At 40.5% G+C, this 21,765-nt stretch overlaps 1 protein-coding gene across 1 annotated transcript in view; it reads left to right on the plus strand.

The window, feature by feature from the left end:
- Positions 1-21,765, plus strand: part of cacna1db (calcium channel, voltage-dependent, L type, alpha 1D subunit, b) — a gene marked incomplete at both ends in the record, with an annotated part of 80,445 nt that extends 58,680 nt beyond the window's left edge. The window contains 29 exons of the mRNA XM_083920788.1: positions 574-680; positions 1,141-1,228; positions 1,351-1,458; positions 1,670-1,722; positions 1,831-1,977; positions 2,238-2,439; positions 2,815-2,973; positions 3,297-3,407; positions 3,777-3,854; positions 4,490-4,573; positions 6,080-6,121; positions 7,292-7,420; positions 8,154-8,219; positions 8,362-8,453; positions 8,574-8,733; positions 8,866-8,993; positions 9,231-9,327; positions 9,480-9,582; positions 10,745-10,846; positions 14,573-14,709; positions 15,514-15,630; positions 16,128-16,582; positions 18,650-18,676; positions 18,950-19,090; positions 19,506-19,663; positions 19,888-19,997; positions 20,188-20,322; positions 20,642-20,827; positions 21,460-21,765. Coding sequence (XP_083776914.1) covers positions 574-680; positions 1,141-1,228; positions 1,351-1,458; positions 1,670-1,722; positions 1,831-1,977; positions 2,238-2,439; positions 2,815-2,973; positions 3,297-3,407; positions 3,777-3,854; positions 4,490-4,573; positions 6,080-6,121; positions 7,292-7,420; positions 8,154-8,219; positions 8,362-8,453; positions 8,574-8,733; positions 8,866-8,993; positions 9,231-9,327; positions 9,480-9,582; positions 10,745-10,846; positions 14,573-14,709; positions 15,514-15,630; positions 16,128-16,582; positions 18,650-18,676; positions 18,950-19,090; positions 19,506-19,663; positions 19,888-19,997; positions 20,188-20,322; positions 20,642-20,827; positions 21,460-21,765 — 3,828 coding nt within the window. The remainder of the gene's footprint in view (positions 1-573; positions 681-1,140; positions 1,229-1,350; positions 1,459-1,669; positions 1,723-1,830; positions 1,978-2,237; positions 2,440-2,814; positions 2,974-3,296; positions 3,408-3,776; positions 3,855-4,489; positions 4,574-6,079; positions 6,122-7,291; positions 7,421-8,153; positions 8,220-8,361; positions 8,454-8,573; positions 8,734-8,865; positions 8,994-9,230; positions 9,328-9,479; positions 9,583-10,744; positions 10,847-14,572; positions 14,710-15,513; positions 15,631-16,127; positions 16,583-18,649; positions 18,677-18,949; positions 19,091-19,505; positions 19,664-19,887; positions 19,998-20,187; positions 20,323-20,641; positions 20,828-21,459) is intronic.

A 21,765-nucleotide genomic window follows, 5' to 3' on the forward strand; every position in this document is an offset into this window, starting at 1 on the left:
GTGTGTGTGTGTGTGTGTGTGTGTGTGTGTGTGTGTGTGTGTGTGTGTGTGTGTGTGTGTGTGTGTGTGTGTGTGTGTGTGTGTGTGTGTGCAGTAGTTCTCATGCAGGTTTACCTTGTCAATTTATTTTTTTTCTAATTTTTAAAAGGAACCAAACATATTGAAATATTGCATGAAACTATTTTACAATATTAGAAGAACTAATCAGTTTATGTGTGTGCTTGCTCTAAATACCATAAAAGTAACATAGTTGACATAACAATTTAATTTCAATGCAGGACCATCAACTGGGAAACTGCAAATCAAATTATGTTGTACATTGTTGCCATGGAAACTCATGTTGAAAAGCTAAATCATTGTGAATGTAGGGGTATATTAAGAAAAAGAAACATTCACCAAAAGATTATAGGTACTCACTAAATGTCTTTTTGAAAATTGACACTGTAAGTACAGTAGATTTAAGTAACAGTCCTTTAAATCCCATCCAAGCCTGACCTGAAGCTGCCCCTTGCATGTGTTGGCATGTTTGATCTCGTCTTCTTTAGTCCTGACTGTTGTTTCTCCTCTGACCAGATGACAGCGTTTGGAGCGTTTCTTCATAAAGGGGCGTTCTGTAGAAACTACTTCAACCTTTTAGACCTGCTGGTCGTTGGCGTGTCTCTGGTCTCCTTTGGCATTCAGTATGTATCCTTCAATCATTTTTCCCAATGTTGAAATGTAACATTGAGCAACTGCGTGATATTCTTGCCATAATATATACAGTAAACATTTGGACCCAATCACCAACGTTATTAAGAAGACATTTATTCTTAAAACGTACATTTGAGTGCTGACATATTTGTAAAAAATAATTGGTTAATGCAATTTCTTCAATTCTACAGTTGTATATTGTTAGTTCCCGCGCATTTACCCCTGTACAGGTGGTCACGGCCCCGCTCTCTGTTCAAAGGGTTAAAGTCCTCAGGGACTTTACTAGGGTTAAAGGGTTGACCCTTTTACACATGACCTTCCAGGACATGTAGCTTCATGAAGAACACATCATGAGTCTGACGCCCACTGCTCTTTGCTCTGCTGCTTGAAGAGAACAGTCTTAAGTATTGCACAGCTGAATCCACTGGTGTGATTTTCTGTCTTCCTCAGGTCCTCTGCTATCTCAGTGGTGAAGATTCTCCGTGTTTTGAGAGTCCTCCGACCACTCAGGGCCATCAACAGAGCCAAGGGATTAAAGGTCAGAATAACACTAACACAACACGGTGCAGTGTGTATCTGTTTGTGTGTCTCTTGCATAACTGTGCTTGATACAGTAATGTACATTTCTACTAAGAACGTATAACTGTGTGTCCTTTGCAGCACGTGGTCCAGTGTGTGTTTGTGGCCATCAGGACCATCGGCAACATCATGATCGTCACCACGCTGCTGCAATTCATGTTCGCTTGTATCGGAGTGCAGCTCTTTAAGGTACAGTGAAAAGATTAAAGGAGAGAGGGAGAGAGGGTAATGGGGTCACAACCAAATCAATAGGCTTGTACAGAAGTAGAAGGTTTTTTAACAAAGAGGGAAGTTTGGGGTCCCCTGCTAAAGCTGCTGCCCCCGTGACCCGACCCCGGATAAGCGTTTGAAGATGAGATGAGATGAGATGAGACCTTTCTCTTCTGTTTCTTTTACATAGGGGAAATTTTACCGCTGCACAGATGATGCAAAGTCCAGCCCAGAAGACTGCAAGTGAGGTTTTTTTTTTTATTCTTCATAATTTCCAGCTTTAGATACTGACTTGCATAAACGTCTCTGTGCGTGTGCGTATGTGGTTTATATTTAATCTTTAAATCACAGAGGCTCCTACATTCTCTACAACAACGGGGACATGGCGCTGCCCATGGTGAAGGAGAGGATCTGGTACAACAGCGACTACAACTTTGACAACGTCCTCATGGCCATGATGGCTCTGTTTACTGTCTCCACATTTGAAGGATGGCCCACGTAAGTACTGCTTTTGTGTCTTTGACTGCCATTATGGAGAATAATAGCAAGATTTATTTCAAGGTCCCATATTGTGCTCAATTTCAAGTTCATACTTGAATCTCCAGTCCTCTCCAAGTGACTTTTGTCTATATTTTGACCATTTTGTGAGTGTGAATGTGCTGAAAGTGTAGTTTCTTTGAAGAAAAGTAACTGACAGATTTGATTTTAGCAATTACCACATGATCTTGACCTTCTTTGTGTGTTGTGTGTCCCTGCAGTCTACTCTACAAGGCCATCGACTCTAACAGAGAGAACATGGGTCCCATCTACAACTACCGCATCGAGATCTCCATCTTCTTCATCATCTACATCATCATCATCGCCTTCTTCATGATGAACATCTTCGTCGGTTTTGTTATCGTCACCTTTCAGGAGCAAGGGGAGAAGGAGTACAAGAACTGTGAGCTGGACAAGAACCAGGTAGGAGGGAGGATTTGTGTGTTTGCGCATGATGTGTATCGATGCTTTTATTGAACATTTTAAATTAAGTAGTAAAAATCTGTTCATGTCAAATTATCGACTATGTGTAATTTGATGATCCTAACCAAATGGATCTGGCTAAATAATGACGCATCTTTGCATTTTCCTGTTTTGAAAAATAAAGACTGACGTAACAATAAAAGCTGTACTCCATTAATGCTCAAAAATCTGATGAAACATCCTCTCTACTGTATCCTATTACTGATTGGTCCGAATAGTGCCTGCATCTTACAGAAGAGAACGTGTTACACTTGATCATGAGTCTCTTTGTTTGTCTGTTTCTGTATTTGTCCTCCACCACCACCACCGCCGCAGCGTCAGTGTGTGGAATATGCTCTTAAAGCTCGTCCGCTACGGCGCTACATCCCCAAAAACCCTTACCAGTACAAGTTCTGGTATGTGGTCAACTCTACTGGCTTTGAGTACGTCATGTTTGTCCTCATCATCCTCAACACCCTGTGTCTGGCCATTCAGGTAAGTGCTCTTCATTCAGTCTTTTAGGTGAAATTGACGTACAGTAGCTGATGAATCTAACATTAATCAATTATTCAGACCTTGAGAAAGATTAATGAATGTGTCTGGGATGTCAAAAAGTATTTAGTTTGGTTTTTCCAAACAGTTAAACAGTTAAAGTTATCTAACTTCCTTTCCTTATAATCTGAATAAAAATGATTTTCATGTTTTCTTTAACAATCATAGAAATACAACCACTAACATTATGTTTTTACCTTAAAAGATCTCTATGTAACGTATTTATTATTCTCTGTCTGTCTGCCTGTCTGCCTGTCTCTTTCCAGCATCATGGTCAGTCTCATCTGTTTAACTACGCCATGGACATCCTCAACATGGTCTTCACTGGGGTTTTCACTGTGGAGATGATCCTCAAGCTCATCGCCTTCAAACCCAGAGTAAGTCTCCTCTCCTCTCCTCTCCTCTCCTCTCCTCTCCTCTCCCATCTCTCCTCTCTGCAATATTTATACAAATATATGCAAAATTACCATCAGTTCCTTAAATCATCTTGTTTAGAGTTTTCCTTTTTGATCTCCCTTTATATTTTATCCGTAAAAAGGTTCATGTTTTTATTCCCTTTAACCCAGCCCTCATACACTCCTCTGGTCCCTCTTAACTCCCCTCTTTGGCTTTTTGTCCACTGGCGGTGACTCCCCTCTTCCCTTACTCCTCAACGTAACCTCTCTACCTCTTATACTTTCCTGCATCCCCCTTCCTCTCCCGTCTTCTCCTCTCCTCCTGCTGGCTGTGCATGCTGCCATAATCAGGGCTATGTCGGGGACGCCTGGAACGTCTTCGATGCTCTGGTCGTGATTGGCAGTGTAGTCGACATCATACTCAGCCAGGTAGAAAGACATTAGTATGTACAACTCTGTCATTCCCTCTTCCTGCTCTCACACTGCTGCTGCCACTCCATTTCCCCCCACGCCCTTCATGGCTTTCCTCCTTTCCGTCCTTCCTGTCTTAATTTTGTGATTCAAGTCCGTTGAATCTGTTGTGGACTCAATGGTTGATGATCACCGTAGACCAAATACATGCTAATTGGCTGGAAAGACTATTATCAGTTACCTGTGTAACTAAAAGGCCAACGCATGCATTCAATTTAGCAACTGCTCCATACAGATTAGAACTTGTTGAAATCTTTAGTTTTAAGTCTTTGGTGGCCATTTCTTTAAGCCTGCCACTGCAACAGTGGAAGTAAAACACTTTTGAAATGATGGATCAATGACAGATGGTTATTTTATTCATAATATAATAGAATAGCTATGTTTTTAAATGAATATTTCTATAAATTAGGGAAAATCACAGACTCAGTGGCAGGAAGGATTTGACTTTCAAACTCACTCTCTTAAATCTAAACACAACTTTTTGATATTCTCCTCTTTCTATCTTTCATAATCCTTTTTTTTTTACCTCTTCTTTCTTGCTCTGTTGTCTCTCTTTCTTCTTTTCTGTGTGTCTTTGTTGCTCATGCTTGCAGAACTATTTTGCTGATGCATGGAACACGTTCGATGCCTTAATTGTTGTGGGTAGCGTGGTTGACATTGCCATCACTGAGATCAATGTAAGTAGTCATTTATCACACATACACATGTCTGTCTTACTGTGACGGTCCCAGCAAAAGGGCCGTGCTCAGAGTTGCACTCAAGATCACAATGTTCTTTTTTATGCACATATCACTGTTTTTCACAACTCCAGCATCTGTCATAAAACCACAGTTTCATAGTAAAATCGTGATTTTATGTTTTTTCATTATTAACACTACTTTTTTTAAAAGTTTAACAGCTTTATTTGTTTGTAATGAGAACCATGACGCTAACCCTATCCACTTTAAATAATTATTTAACTGAACAGAAGAAAAGGAAAAAAGTAGAAGGGAGACTTTCTCATGTTTTACAATATTTAATGGTGCTGTTATTTGCCGCCCCCCTCTGGTGTTAATGAAAACGGCAGATTGTGAACCTACAGTAGATGTATAGCATTTGCTATTGGTCATATATTGTTATATATCGTCAAATATATGACAAAAAATTCAACATGTATTGCGTCCCAGTTTTTATTGTGTTTTATTTTATTTGTTTTTTATTTATTTTTTAACAACTAATTGATAAATTATAACAAGTATAACAAAAATGTCTAAATTATGTGATTGTGAACTGTTGTTTTTGAATGCAGCTCAGATATGATTTAAAAAATTTCAATGTGACCATTTTGTGCCAAATTGTTTTTGCTTGTACCTCCTTTAAATTTGCTGTACTGCTACTTCAAGGAAGTGGCACTGACACCATGCACGCTGCAGGCTTGTCCATATGAATGTTTGTTTGTCTCATCTGTGTCTTGCTTTGAATGAATGTTTGAGGTAAAGAACACACTGTACACCATCGTTGATAAAATTGTTCCAGATACATGTACAGTTGTAGCATTAACATAAACAACAACAAAAAAATCTCTATAAAATAAATATCTTTTTTTATTTAGGATGTCAGTGTTAGCAAGGGTGACATTTAATTTAATTCAGGCTTGATATTGAAAGCATATAATTAAAAACAACGAAAACACTTAAATGTTTTTTTATTGTTATTACACTCTGCATGAATTGCAAAATCATTAAGTGAGTTGTAAAATGTGTTTGTTAAAATCTTATGTAGACAGAAGTAATGATAAAGTGAAACAAACAAACAAACAAACAAACAAACAAACAGTATCAGCATTTCCATTTAAGAAGGTGTATCAGTGGTTTCTCCTTATTGTCAATGTCAACAGCTAAATAACAAGTGTTCCTTTAGCACTGAATACTTGCATCTCTTATCTGGTGTTACTGCTGTGAATATGTTGTAAAGCTTTTGCATGACATGATGGTGACATGTTGACGATGACGTTCTTGTTTGTGGTATAAATTTAAAAAACGTGATGCTATGTTGTTTTTCAGTAAAGGTGGTTTTAATGCAATTAAATGTTGAATTAATCAAAGGTAATGATGATATGTTGCTGCAACACTGACCTGTAAATAGTTTGGTGCTGTACAGCGGGTTTGTTTAACTCGGATTAACCTCAGGCTTTTGGTTTCAAGTCGGCAGCCATTCCTGTCGTCACGGTGATAGTGGAGCCAGGGGTAAGAAAATGATTAAAGCTCCTCGACCATCTGTGATCACCCAGCATCAAGATATTTTTGTTGTCACTCTCTGTCGCTCATTTACTGATGAAAACATTGAGATGCTTTATGGTCTCACTTATTTAACTGTGTAATGGTTTGTGATTGAACTCTCAATGTCTGTCTTGTTTGAAATTCACCTGGTTTGTTGCATTATGGCTTTAGTTTCATTGTTCAACAGATTTTTTGGTTGCTGTTTTTTTGTCGAGACTTCATCCTGTCCGGGTGCATGGCATGACACAGACAAAAGGATAACACTGTAGGGTCTTTTGTCTCATTTCTTCATTTCAACATAGCTTGCCGGAAGATTTGTAATCAGATTTCTTACATTGTATCGTCAGTGCACCGTTTCTTGTGGGCTGGGCGTTATGACAACACATTTCTATGTAATTTCTATCACAATGTCAGAAAACCAGTCGCAGTACTGCGTTACGGCAATTATTTACATCGTCATTATGTCAACACTTTAAGTTATAATCCTTGCATGTTATGTTCATTTTGCACTAATATTCTGAATAAAAATAGAAAACACTCAGTACTTTTAATTAAATTACTTAATAAATAAGCTTTACCATTTGGTTATTTCATTTTGACTATTTATTTAGTGAATTACCAGAAAACATGCTATATTGTGATATACTGTATACCATTATCGAGATGTGAAATGACCATATCAGGATAGAAGATTTTGGCCATATCACCCAGCCCTAATTTCTTTTGAAAGGTCTTGTGTGTTTGTACTGTAACAAGGCTGTAAAAGATTCATCTTGATGTGTGTATCAATTGTAAAAACTCAAATACAGCTTGTGTTTTGGTTTATTTGTCTATGGACTGCAGATTCTCTGTCTGTTGCCGGTTTTAAATCAGTCATCCAGAGTTAACTGTACTGTATGTGTAAGTCCTCCAGGATCGTTGCTCGTTGAATGGTGTTGAAGACACAGTTACTCTGCATGCTCATTGATTATTGTCACTCGACTCATGGGAAAATTTCTTGATAATGTTTTTCATCTACTTTTATATTGCTCGTTTGCTTATGACATGACTGAAAAAATGCATGTATTATTGACTGCTTTAATTACTAAGTGACCCCTTCTGGTTTTTCATCCCCTAATCACTTATCCTCCGTTTCAGAACACGGAGGACAGCGCTCGCATCTCCATCACCTTCTTTCGCTTGTTCAGAGTGATGCGATTGGTCAAACTTCTGAGCAGGGGGGAGGGCATCAGGACTCTGCTGTGGACCTTCATCAAGTCCTTCCAGGTGAGACTCTAACATATGCAGCCAGTAAACATCCTTTTTGAACCTTCAATATTATGATATGAACCAATGACATAAAAGATTTGTATTCACTTGTGAACTGTGATCCAACCGTCAAACACCTATCAATGAAGATTATGTTACTGCATTGGCTATTTCTCACCTCAGATGTTTTCATAAACATATTTTCATTTACTGTTTGGCTGTAAAAATGAGAACGCTCCCCACCAGCCACTGGCCGGAGCAAATGTTCTTATTTTAGTGCTAAACAGTACACCGAAGTACTGTATGTTTCTGAAAAACATTTAATGCGAGAAATAGGTTTTAGGAACAGAATCTTGGAACAGAAGCATATTTGATCAGTGCTGCCTCAGAGTTCAGGAGCAGTGACTGCGTTAGAGACTTCTCAGCTCTGATTGGTTGTTTTCCTTCAAACTCAGTGCGATCCTGCTAATGCCACCAAGTAGAGGCAAATGAACATGCTTCTTCCACAGCTTTTTTATCTCTTGTACTACTGTCATATGGAAAGCCAACCAGTTCAAATACATGTAACTACATTCTAACACGTTAACAACACGTAAACATCACACTGAAAACACGTAGACAACACGTTAACAACACGTTGTCAATTCGTCAATATTAACGTGTTAGAATTCACGTGTATATGAACTGGGTGGCCTTCTATACTGTCAGGATATAGTGACAAAAACACTTTTTCTCTTTTTTGCCCTCCCAGGCTCTTCCCTACGTTGCACTCCTGATAGCCATGCTGTTCTTCATCTATGCTGTAATTGGGATGCAGGTAATATGGTCTATAACCTGTTTGACACCCTGCCTTCAGTGTTTTTCATTGTTTGTAATTAATCATCATTGTATTTATCTTGTACTTTTGTCAGAATTTGAGAGTAGGCTGGCTGATGTTTCTATTTGTTTCTTTTTTTTAGGTGTTTGGGAAAATAGCCATGGTGGATGGAACACAAATCAACCGCAACAACAACTTTCAAACCTTTCCTCAAGCTGTTCTGATGCTCTTCAGGTGTTTGTGTAGCTTACATTGTTGGTTAAAAGCCATTATAAATCATCAAATGCATAAATGAATGCGGAAAAACTTTCTCACTCTGCTGCTGTGTTAATGTTGTGTCTTACTCTATGTTAGGTGTGCCACAGGTGAGGCCTGGCAGGAGATCATGCTGGCCTGTCTGCCGGGGAAGCTGTGTGATTCAGAGTCAGACTACAACCCCGGAGAAGAGAGAACCTGCGGCAGTGGCTTCGCTATTATCTACTTCATCAGCTTCTACATGCTCTGTGCTTTCCTGGTAAATCCCCGACATTTCTCTGCGTAGAGTAGCAGTAATGTTGAGCACAGACTTGATAATGCGCATTTCCGTATACAAAGAAATACCACAAACAAATGCAAATCAAACATATATTGCACGTCCTGCTTTCAGATTATCAACCTGTTTGTTGCTGTCATCATGGACAATTTTGACTATCTGACCCGTGATTGGTCAATTCTTGGTCCGCATCACCTGGATGAGTTCAAAAGGATCTGGTCCGAATATGACCCTGAAGCCAAGTGAGTACTCAGGGAGCACTTGGAGAGAACTATTAACAAACTTTTTTTTTTTTTTTTATCTTATGCATGTTGTTTTCTACTGCTATGGAATATTGTGTCAGCACACATGTTGGTCATTTTTTTATATCAGCCATACCCTCTGCACTAACGGATTATCCGTTACATATCAGAACCTGTGGTGGCAGTGGAGACTGTACTTAGTGGTATGGTGCCTAATATTTGAACATATCGTGTCAGGGGCAGGATAAAGCACCTTGATGTGGTGACTCTGCTGAGGAGGATCCAGCCTCCACTGGGCTTCGGCAAGCTCTGCCCTCACAGAGTAGCCTGTAAGGTGGGTTTCCATGACATGACATGACACACTCACACCTACACGTAGAGTATTGCATGCTGAGATTGACGAAAATACATGAAAGCTTTTGTACATCATGGTTGTCAGTACTTATTTGATGCCTCCTGCTTAATCTGTGCTCTGTGCTGTTGCAGCGTCTGGTGGCGATGAACATGCCCCTCAACAGCGATGGGACAGTCATGTTTAACGCCACCTTGTTTGCTCTGGTCCGCACTGCTCTCAAGATTAAGACCGAGGGTGAGTCTGCACCTACAAGCCATCAGATAATTGAATCTATTCTTATGGGGTATTCCTCTTTAGATGAGCTTGTTTGAACTCATCTCATCTCATCTCATCTCATCTTCATCCGCTTATCCGGGGTCGGGTCGCGGGGGCACTATGCATTGTTATTCTGTACTGTAAAAAGGAGGGATTACAGTATGGAATATATTTAATTTTAAGTCATATAACCATAAGGTAAGAAGATGTAGCAAGTGAGTAACTGGGCCAAAGTGTCCTGTTGTGTGCACTGCTGATAGCCCAGAGAAACCACTACAGCAGTCAGTGTGTTTGTTATCTGGCCAGTTATTCCCCATTACCCACAATGTCATGAACAGAGATGCTTTAGCAGCTTGGCAAGTGATCCCTATTCCAGCAATCGCCTTTGACCATTGGCCAGGTTTTTTTTTTAGCATTGTTTATTTGGCAGCCTCAGTTCTACTTCTTCATCGTCAATGTTATTTTTTCTTCATGTTTTTATTCATTTGAGAATAAAATATATTGACATATTAATTAATGTGGCCCGGGAAAGGGAAGTTTGGGGTCCCCTGCTAGAGCTGCTGCCCCCGCGACCCGACCCCGGATAAGCGGTTCGAGATGAGATGAGATGAGACATATTGATTGAGCTCCTTGTGTGGCTGCAGTTATAGATGTCTTGTAATTACATTGTTATCACCACAATTGTGAAAATCATGTGAAAGCTTCAGAAGAAGGACACAATGTTATAGATGTTTAATAAGTACCCTTTCCTTATTTAAGACACAACAGCATCATTGATTCAGATCGTCTACTTTTATGCTCGGTTTTGTGTTTACAAGACAGAGGGCATTTTATGCTGAATCCCATTCTATTGATTTTTCAATATATGTGTGTATTCATTATAACTTTAAATGTCAAGACTTGTGTTCTGAACTTTGTGTGTATGCGAGAGAGAGAGAGAGAGAGAGAGAGAGAGAGAGAGAGAGAGAGAGAGAGAGAGAGAGAGAGAGAGAGAGAGAGAGAGAGAGAGAGAGAGAGAGATGAGAAGAGATCGAATGGATACCTTACTTTCAGCCAGATACCATTGATACACAGATCTATTGATCACTTATCTGGTGTTTTTTGGCGCCCTTACAATTGAACATTTTCTGTCTTTTCCAAGGTAACCTGGAACAAGCCAATGAGGAGCTTAGAGCTGTGATTAAGAAGATCTGGAAGAGGACCAGCATGAAACTGCTGGACCAAGTGGTGCCTCCTGCAGGCGGTCAGTGGTTATTACACACACAGGCGCACGTAGTCAACACTTTATACACAGTGATCATTATTTGCCTTTTACCATCATTTACAATTCAAACAGTTGCATCACCGCATCCCTCTCTTCCTCTGCACCGTTCTTTCACTTGATTTGAATGCTCAGTGCTTCTCATTTGTTTTTCCGAGAGTTAATAATGGCGACGTGACATCATCAAAATGTTTTGGAATCCCCACGCCCATGTGTTCATAGAAGGAGGAAGGCTGTCACGCAATGGACATGCATTTAAATGCAAAACATAACCCCCCTAATTTGAATTTAAAAAGGAACTCAGTGCCATTTGGATATTTTTTCCTTTGCTAAATTACGGTATGTTCACACTTCAGGATGCAGTCTCACCTCTTTTTTTTTTACCACTATATACTGGGCATACACAAGTAATCATGCCACCTTAATTTTACATGAATTTTGATGTGATAACTCCATCATTGTGGGAGTGAGAGGGGTAAAAATCACATACACTGGACTTGAAAAGGGGTTGTCGAATATTTCCTTCACACACAGAGACATACCGTACACTATAGTCATCTTGAGTTAATGTCAGTCACGATGATTGAAAAAATGTATTAAAACACCAATTCGAACATTTTGACCCACTCCTCAACTGCTGTCCATATACTCATCCTTTCACAGAGTTTAATACAGTGCTCTCAAAACTCTGTAGCTCAAATGAGAAATATTTGGCCTTTTGTTTTACGACATGAGACAGTGAGCCAGCATGCACGATACCAGAGCCCTGAAAATGAAGCAGCTAAATGGAATCCAGCTATGATTCATTTATTATCTACTGTAGTCTTGTGCTTTTCCTTCTGACACAATATATTTGGTGAAAATCTGTTCGTAGAATTGTTTATTAACACTTTGGTCCTTTTATTAAGGATTAGAAACTAGGTCGTCATTAGAATCTATTGAAACCATGAATCCAGGCCTACTACCTTGATGAAGCTAACTGCAAATATTTTAAAGCTACATTTCCGGTCTACATAATGGTAATGTTTAATACACACAAGTTATAGATTTTGAGAGGCACATCGCTTTCAGAACAGATGTTTGTTGAGGGTTAATCCTTCAGCATCCTGTTTTTGCTTTTCTGTAGCAGCGAGGCCCACATGCTGACCAAAACCAACGAGATAGACATATACCGTGTATAGCGCTTCACCTCAGTTCACAGAAACTCTGTCAGCCAGCCACAGTTTTAATGTGGTCTCTGGCATAACCGTGCAGTTCTGTTTATCACTAATCTTGCTGTCTCTGCTTTTGTATTCTCTTTTCCTCTTGCTCTCCCTCGCTGTATATAGAGTAGCCTATATAAGTATCAGATAACACTGGCTGTCTGCATTGGACAGTTTTTTCTTATCTACCAAGTTAAAGGTTGTCTGTAACATCAACTGAGCTTGAAAGAATTGTGTCATTGTCTGTTATTTGTTTCATCCATTGTTCATGCCATTCAACTGGAAATAGATTTATAGTGTACAGTCACTGCATTCCAAATATCATAATCAGATGTCCACATCGTTGAGTCATTTCTTTTAATTCCTAGTGGGCTGATGATAGACACGCCTCAATCTACATACAGCTTCCTCTAGTTGTGTTCATGTAGTTTTCCCACTGTCCCTTTATGCTTACAATGCTTCAGCTCTGCTGTGTTTTAGACTTTGTCAAACTTCATTCAACTGCATGTCTTTGTGTGCATTAGTTGGCTAACCCTCTTCTTGTTTTTGTTGAATCCTTTCTGCCGAGCCTCTGTCTTCCACAGCTCCCGCCGCTTTCAGTAGTATTCTCAGTCAGTCGCTGGCCCTCTTCTCTTCTCTTTCTGCCGTCCTGAGCTTTCTGGGGCAGTTCTGTTTTTGGTCTGGTGGCATGAGACTACTGATACCTCCTTCTTTAAAAAAACTTTATCAGGCTCTACTCAGATAGAAAACCTGCTGCCCTATGATTGCCCACATTAGGTTGATGCATTTTGAAGACAAAACGAATCTGACCAACAGTTTTTTCAAGTGGAAATACATCAAAATGATACAGATCACCCACACGAAACACATAAATCACGCAAATCCAAATTAAATTGTCTTATTGAAATGTGATTTACTCAAGTTCATTTAGGTCTGAACATGTGGATTATAGATTCAGAGACTGTAAGGAATTAGCTAAAGTGGAGTTAATGTGGTACTGTAGACAAATAACTTTTTTTTTTTCCACCTTGGATATTAGGTTGGTCACAGGTTTTCTCTCTGAGCAGAGCCTTTCAGTTTGTCTCTGGCTGTTTCGGGTGACGTAGAGAAATGTGTCAGCTGCTTTAAGATGGATCATCAGGATTGAATGTTGCCTCCATCTTAAAGCATCCATCCTACTCACATTCGTCACCTTTACTGGATTCCTCTAAAGAGAAATGGTTCAAGTAAAGGTGAAGATGGAAAAAATAAAATAAAAAACCCCCGCCCACATTCCATACGCACCGAGATTCAGCCGCTTTGTTTCTTGTTTAGTCTTTCTCCCCATTCTGCTTGTGCAATCTTATCTGAGTGAATCAGACCCACACAGTAGCCTCCCTGCATGGCAGTTAATGTGTGTAGTAGCAGCTTCCTCTCTGTTAAAATGCATTTTGTGTGTTCTCCCTCCAGAGGGCTGCTGTAGATCTGACCCTTGCTGCTTCTCTCTCTTGCATGTGCTTCTTGCTACAGATCATGCTGTCTGTCTTTTTTTCTGGGATGTATAGATATATAAAGCACCTGTGCTTGTCCGTCTCTGAAGTGGTGGATGTTAAATGTTGTAAAACCTGCAGTCACTATATGATGTAGCACTGGCATGTGCGGTAGTAACTGGTCAGACAATGCAGTCATAAATGAGTGTAATGTGAACGCATCACTAACTTAAGTCTGATTTTGGTGGATTAAGAGGTTAAGAAACATCATATTGTACTCGCTTACATGAGCAATTGTGTATCTATGGGTTTTTTTCTTTTGCTTTTTGTGTGAGAGGAGTGTTTCATAACCGTGTGCTTCACAGATGAAGCAAGATGGGATCTGCAGTTGTAGATGTCGGGTTAAAACCTGCTGCCCACATATGTCTGTGTGTGTACTAATGTTGTATGCAGTCTTTAAGATTTTGAATATGACATTCAGCTCTGTCATTAGAGCACCTTCACCCACCTCACACACATTTGGTTCTGATATTGAAACAGAATAACATTTAACTACACCTTTTTTTTTGGTTTTTAAGTTTGAGTCGAAAAGGAAATGAAAAGATATAACATTTTCATCTAAATTGTCTTTTAAGTTACTATCTATCAAAGAGTGACTTAAAACATGATTGATCATATGACCCACTAATGAAAGCACTTCTACTTGCCATTGGTTGGTGACAGCGGTTGGTCTGCCGGCCAAGATCTTCAGTAATGGTTATGCTGCATTCACTTGTAATCGGAAATCTGGAATTTCCAACTATGGAGTCAGGCTTGTAGTAAGGGCCTAAGAGTAATAGGAACATGTGTTTGTGAAAGAGAGTAACAAAAAGGGGTCTCGATGTGTTTCTCTTCCCTTGGATAGTGAGATAGTGGTTGGTATTGTTGCTGTTGAGGGATTTATTTTAAAAGAATGTTACACATGCAAGTATGCAGAATTTGAGTGTTGAGGTGTTTTGGTGTTGATTTGGGAGGCTTTGGTGTGTCTGTTCACTCAGATGACGAGGTAACAGTGGGGAAGTTCTATGCCACCTTCCTGATACAGGACTACTTCAGGAAGTTCAAGAGGCGCAAAGAGCAAGGTCTTGTAGGAAGGCGCTCGTGGGAGAAGCTGAACACAACCATGGCTCTGCAGGTGAGTAAAGTGCAAGGCAATCTTGAAACCCATCGGCTATTGGTCGGATGACGATTACGCCTCTGGGGACCACAGACAATATTTCTGAGCTTCCGGTGTAGCCAGCGGATATCCAGGCCAAGACATCCTCTCCCGTTCCGCAGGTTCGATTAGCAAAACAAACAGTAAAATTAAAACTAAAAGCTAAATCGTATGCCTCTTTTCCTCTCCTGCATGAAACCAAAGCCTGCTCAAATATCATTGGCCAGTAATATTTGGACTACAAATAGACTACAAACGGAAACCAGGACACCTCCGATACCTAAATCATGAACCCTAAATTGCTCCTGAAGACTGTGTGAATTTGCATCTGAATGGTAACATTAGATCCTGATGAGCAGGTGGCAACTTACATGGCAGCCTCTGCCATCAGTGTATGAATGTGTTTGTTAATGGGTGAATATGGCAAGTAGTGTAAAAGCACCTTGAATAATCAGAAGACCAAAAAGGCGTTATATAAATACATTTATTCGTTGACATAGTTCCTATGAGAAAAGTAATTTGGCTTGTCTTTTATGCTCCACAGAGCGTAAAATATATGAAAAATGATCTGACTACATTTTATGAATAAGGATGTCAACATTTAGGAATGACTCTGTCATCGCTGTTTTGGAAGTTCTTTAGAAGTCTGGGTAGAGACATGCTTGCACCTGAAAAGACTGAAATGCTTGCCAACACTAACACTTCTCAACCAGATAGAGCCAGGTGCCCATCAAAAGCTTGTAATGATGTGCAGGTCTGCTATTATAGCTGCTCTCTTTGCAGGCTGGTCTGCGCACGTTGCATGACATTGGACCAGAGATCCGCCGAGCCATATCATGTGACCTGCAAGATGCGGGGCTAGTAGATGCCAATGGAGAGGAAGAAGAGGACATCTACAGGGTAAACATATCCTTGAAGAGCCCCTTCAGACATTAAAACCATTTTGTTTTTTTGTTTTTGAAGGGACAATTCTTCTATAAGAAAAATAAACTATTTTAATTTTTTTAAACCCCACACTTTCTGCTGATATTATTTAAGTGATAACTTTAGATTCAGACACCCCAGAAAGCCAAGTAGCTGTGCTCCCACATGATTTACTGTTTCAACATATCACCACATCACATTTAGTAACTATTTATCATATTCTTTGATGGAGAGATACACACTGAAAGGATGAAACTCATTATCAAGTGTAATTTTCGTGTGCTAATTATACGTACATACAGTACAATACAGAAGAACCTGATACACATTCAGATATTACATGGATCTCAGCTAACCACAGTACTTGCGCTGATTTAAACATTGTTTATCTTTGTGAGTTGTACTTTAAGCAGCTCACTGTGTTTGTTATACTGTTGTCTCAGTCCTCATTGGGTTTTGGTGTATCCCTGCAGCGTAACGGTGGTCTTTTTGGGAACCATGTCAACCATGTCAGTGGTGATCTGCAAGGCTACTCCCAGCTGACCACCGTCACCCAGCGGCCTCTGCAGATCCTGCCCTTCTCCTCTAGTGCCTCAATTGAACCCACCCAAACAGGCAGGGGAGCCGGCGACACAGACGGAGGAGAGGAGACGGAGATGAACTCTTCACCCATCCAGTGTAACCATCATTATAGCACCCCTCATCCGTACAATCATTCTCACTGTATTTCCACTTGCCATCAATCACCAATACCCTCCAACGCCAACCTCAACAACGCCAACGTGCCCTCGCTTCTCTCCATGGCCAATGGGAGGCAGCAGAAGTTTCTGTCAAGGCGAGACCGTCCGTCCTCCGCCAAAAATGGATCATCAGTGTCCACCTACAGCAAAGGAGTACACAACAAGCTTTGGAAGTCACACTCCACAAGGTAAGTGAAAAATGGATTCTCAAGCCATATTCTTACGGGACTATTTTAATGTGGGGACGTGGGGTATGGTCATTTTTAGCAGAAGTTTTAGTCCTGTCCGAATGCGCCATGTCAGTAATTATTCCGGAGATTGTCAGCAAAGATTACAGCGATTTTCAGTTTATGTAAAACATAAACTCTGATTAAACTAATCCTGTCTGAATACGACCCTCTGTAGAGCATATGTTGATGTTCCGGCATATCCCATCAGTACATAGTTTTGAGCATGGAAGCGCTTGATGAAGCACACTTTTGGATAATCGTTTCTGTCCTTTAGTTTCATGTTTAATTTTGTGATATCAGGAAGCACACGCGGCGACAGGGAGGTGACGAAGTGCGTAAATCGAGTAACCCCTCCCACCTCTGCTAGAATACAGGGGTTTCTTCATCCTGTGCGAATTGTCCTTATATTACAGATATCCTGAGACTATTTTACAACACATCCCCACAATAAACTAATCCCGTCCGAGTAGGCCTACAGACGTCGGTAGAGTTCTACTTTAAAGGAGCATCTTGTTTTGGTAAACCCAAGCAGCCTCACAAGCAGCTTGTGTGGTAGTTACAGATGTCTAATCTATTATTTGATGCTCACACGTTTCAGATGATTGAAAATTGACAAAAGACATGACTAAAGAAAGCAAGTATGTGTTTAGCCGTTTGAGCGGAGAATCTTCTGCATTGTAGGGCTGGGTGGTTATTCAGTATTATTAATTAATCATCTCAGAGCTCTGATAGGAATATAAATATCTGAAAATATTCTTAGTGATAATGTGATATTGAGTGAAGCCAGCTCGACTGGTCTGTACTGTACTCTGATGCTCTCAACAGATAAGGGAGAACAATAAAAAAAAGGCACGTTTGAAACCCATCCTGAAACTTCCCCAGAGCATGACCACATCTCACTGCTCCACGTCAAACCTTGTTCATCTCACAAAGATGTGCAAATGTCTGGCCCACACAGCTGATTGCAAAAGAGCAATCTTCATGAGGGGTTTAAACTGTCCCAAAGATTGCTTCAAGTCAGACATTCCCTACTAGTGATGAATGCATTAAGACAACAAATAGATTTCATAAAGAAATAATACCCCTCTCCCAACTCCAGATAAACCCACATTCCTACTGTGAGTGTTATTGCACAGGACCTGTGCTGCCTTATCATAGAAACATTCATATTTTATTGAATTTAATAAACTGCAAATACGAGCTCAAGCAAAAACAGTCTGTTTTTAAAAAGACTTGCTGTCCCTAAACTGATATAGAATAAATAATTATACGACAGATACAACTAATAAGGACCGTCCCCCTTTAAAGAAATGCTTAGACGACTTACACTCGTACGATTTTGACAACTACTTTAATCTGGTTTAATCCACACAACGAATCATGCAAAAGCACCACTTTCAGTATTGTTTGTAACAGAGATGTGCTCATAAGTTTCTTGTAAATACGTGGACTCATCGTCTAAGAGGGAGCAGCCCTACAACTAACCCTACTATAAGCCTGTTTTAAGATATGTTATAAGCCTGTTTGGACTTTTGTTGGTTTTGACATTTTGTTTTTGGTCGTGTTTCAACCACAGCCGAGGGGATGCTTTTCCGTATGTTTTTAGAGATTCGGACTCTGTAAATAAACTCGACTTAAAGGATTTATGTAAAGATATAGTGGAGTAATGGCGCCCTGAGCAGAGAATGTTGTCAATCTCTCGAGTTTGTTTTCATAGTCGGTATAGCGGTTAGAGCATCTTATTTCAAATATTGGGGAACAGTCGATGAGAGAAAGTGGAGAGCTCACTATTTCGAGTACGGCTCCTTAAACATTATATTTATAGTCCCCTTGTATGCTGTGACACAGTAAACTTGAAACCATTCACGTTATATTCAGCCTGTACAGCAATCTTTTTTTGAAAGCGTGTTATAATTTGTGTCATCTTGTCTTTTGTCATTGCATGTAACCTCTCCTTCCTCTCCTGCATCTCCTGTTGCAAATAATCTTGTGTGTCTGACTGCCAACTTCCTTTCCCCGGAGCAGGACACGCTACTATGAGACCTACATTAGGTACAGTATGTGCATGATGTTAGCTTCATTTCACAACATGCTTTTCTTGGTGGCGTTTACGAAAAAATGCTGTGAAAGATTCTTAGTTGCAAACAGAAAGTTTCAAAACATGAGGTTCCGTAATGTTTCAGTAAAATCAGTGTTTCACAGTATTAATGTGAGTGCTAATGCACTGAATCTGCATAAAACCTCCAACAAACAGCAGAAAAAAAAAGTTCACCAAATTTGCACTGATCAATATTTGACTTATTGTGTCTGACGATTCGATGCCAGGTCTGATAGCGGTGGTGGGCTCTACCCCACCATTCGTCAAGATGAGCCCGGGGGCGGGGACAGTGATGACGACCGAGGCTCAGGAGAGTACTACAGCGGGGAGGAGTTTCACGAAGACGACATCATGTTTACCAAGGACAGGTACTGTGATGGACAACACTGACAACAATATTATAGATAGGACAATATACGATTTTTTATCACAGATTGCATTAAAAACACTCTCAATAAGTTAATTGTGGTGAATTTCCACATTTCCAAACGTGAATAGACTACAGTTTACTACAGTTTTCCCTCTAACAATAACATTAAATAACAAATATCAAAAGTAGGAGGTGAAAGTAAGATTTCCATTGCTGTTTTCAACATCCAGTGTGTTTCGACGATTATTGAGATAATAGAAAGAAATGTTTATATTATGCCATGCCTACACAACATGATAACAAAAGTCATTTTCTACCTGTTTCCAACATTTTCCCCCTCCAAGTATGTATTCATTACATCACTTCATTAAAAGTTAAGAAGTTTTTTTTTGTTTTATCGTTTCCTTTCACAGGTTGTTGAACAAGGACCACCATGATGCAGAGGGAGACTTTGACCTTGAGGTTTTCAGAGGTGACCACCAGCCTGACGGTTACTATGACGATGACCAACAGCCGATCTACCAAGACGGCAGGCGGTCACCCAGGAGATGGCTTTTACCTTCACCTCAAGGTCTAACGCCTCATCATAACAACTGGATTTTATTAATTTTAGAATAAGATTATTATGTGCTAGTATTGCATTATTTGTTTGTTATAATTGTGCATAAATTTAGCTTTTCTTGGGTTTTATCCAACTTTGATCTTCAATACTTACACACAGAATTCATTTTTCTGGAGGTAACCAGAGTTGGAGTCCAGAGAGTGATCATTCTTGTTTCTTGTTTGTTCTCTCAGCCTCCAGCAGACCAACGTTCAATTTTGAGTGTCTTCGCAGAAGTAGTCAGGATGACGCTCCTCTCTCTCCATCCTGCGCAGCTCTTCCACTGCATCTGGTGCAGCAGCAGGTACACACACACACACACACACACACACACACACACACACACACACTTTCTTCTGTTTATGAATATTGTGATGAATGAATACAGTATTGCCACATAATTCTGTTACAATGCTAGGAATAGCACATGTAAGACACTTGTTTTGTCTTTTGTCCCTAACACCACATTTCGGTGTAAATCTGTTGAACCTCAGGTAATGGCGGTGGCCGGACTCGATGCTAGCAGAATTCGCCGCCTGTCTCCTACTCGGTCGCTTCGCTCCTGGGTCACGCCTCCTGCCTCACCCATCAGCCGCGACTGCTCGCCCTGCTACACGCCACTCATACAGGTCTGGTTCACTGTGTAATAAAAGACCACATTTAAAGATAAATCGTAGGTCGTTTCATCAAGATTAGGTGAATATTACCTTAGATGTGAAAGTAAATGACGAAAATGTATTAAATAAATAAATAATTATTATTTTTATTATTTTTTCTGTTGATGTACTCATCAAGCCTTTGAATGCTGATATTAGTCAATCAATCTGATACCAGGACTTTATTAAAGAAGCATCTTAATCAGTGTGTGTGTGTGTGTGTGTGTGTGTGTGTGTGTGTGTGTGTGTGTGTGTGTGTATGTGCTGGTGTGTGTGTGTGTGTGCTACTCAGGTGGACTGGCGCAGTCCCGGCAGCATCAGCAGCATCCCCGGAGCATTGAAGAGGAGTTTGTGGTATACAGACGGCCAGGGCGGTCCTCCCAGCCGCAGCCACTCTCCGTCACGTCTGCAGTTGCCTGCAGAGAGCTGCTCACACCTTCTGCAGAAGAGAGGCAGCGCTGACAGTGTGGTGGAGGCTGTGAGTAAAAACCCCCAAACCCTCGAACATTAGGACTAGGTGACGCTGTTGGCTGAGTGGTTAGAGCAGTCTCCCCATGTAAAGAGGCTGAAGGTCCTCGAGGCAGCGGCCAAGGGTTCATCTCAGACCAGCAGCCCTTTGCTGCATGTCTCACCCTCTTTCTCTCACCCCATTTCCTGTCTGTTCTATATAATAAAGGCTTCGAAAACTGCCAAAAAAATCTTAAAAAAACAAACATTAGGACTACAGACCACTTTGATAAGATTTCATTGATATGTCTTTGGAGGTTTGAGAGTTTGACTGACCTAAAAATCACAGCCATTCTCTTTTTGAATTAGAGTAGGGTTGCAATGGATAATAAATAAGCTCATCCACATTTGAACATTTCTTAGAACACGCGCACACACACACACACACACACACACACACACACACACACACACACACACACACACACACACACACACACACACACACACACACACACACACACACACACACACACACACACACACAATCAGACATCCATAATTGTCCCTGAGACCTCGAGAATCTCACATTTATTTGAATTCTGACATGAATGAAGTGATAAAATCATCAATTTCAGTTTTGTTCCACTTCCTTGTCATCAGGTGTTGATCTGTGAGGGTCTGGGGAAATTCGCCAAGGACCCCAAGTTCGTGTCAGCGACCAAACATGAAATCGCAGACGCCTGCGAGATGACCATCGATGAGATGGAGAGCGCCGCCAGTAACCTGCTAAATGGGAGTATGGCTAATGGCAACAGTGGGGGAACGGGGAGCGTCAGTTCGGACCCTCATTCCACCGTGCTTCACAGAGACCGCAGTATCCGTGACTACAGTGACGAGGAGCCGTATGTGGCTCTGAAATGCGAGGAGGACCTAACAGACGAGATGATATGCATTACGTCGCTATAG

This window comes from Echiichthys vipera, assembly GCF_963691815.1.
Source record: "Echiichthys vipera genome assembly, chromosome: 9".
NCBI lineage: Eukaryota > Metazoa > Chordata > Actinopteri > Perciformes > Trachinidae > Echiichthys > Echiichthys vipera.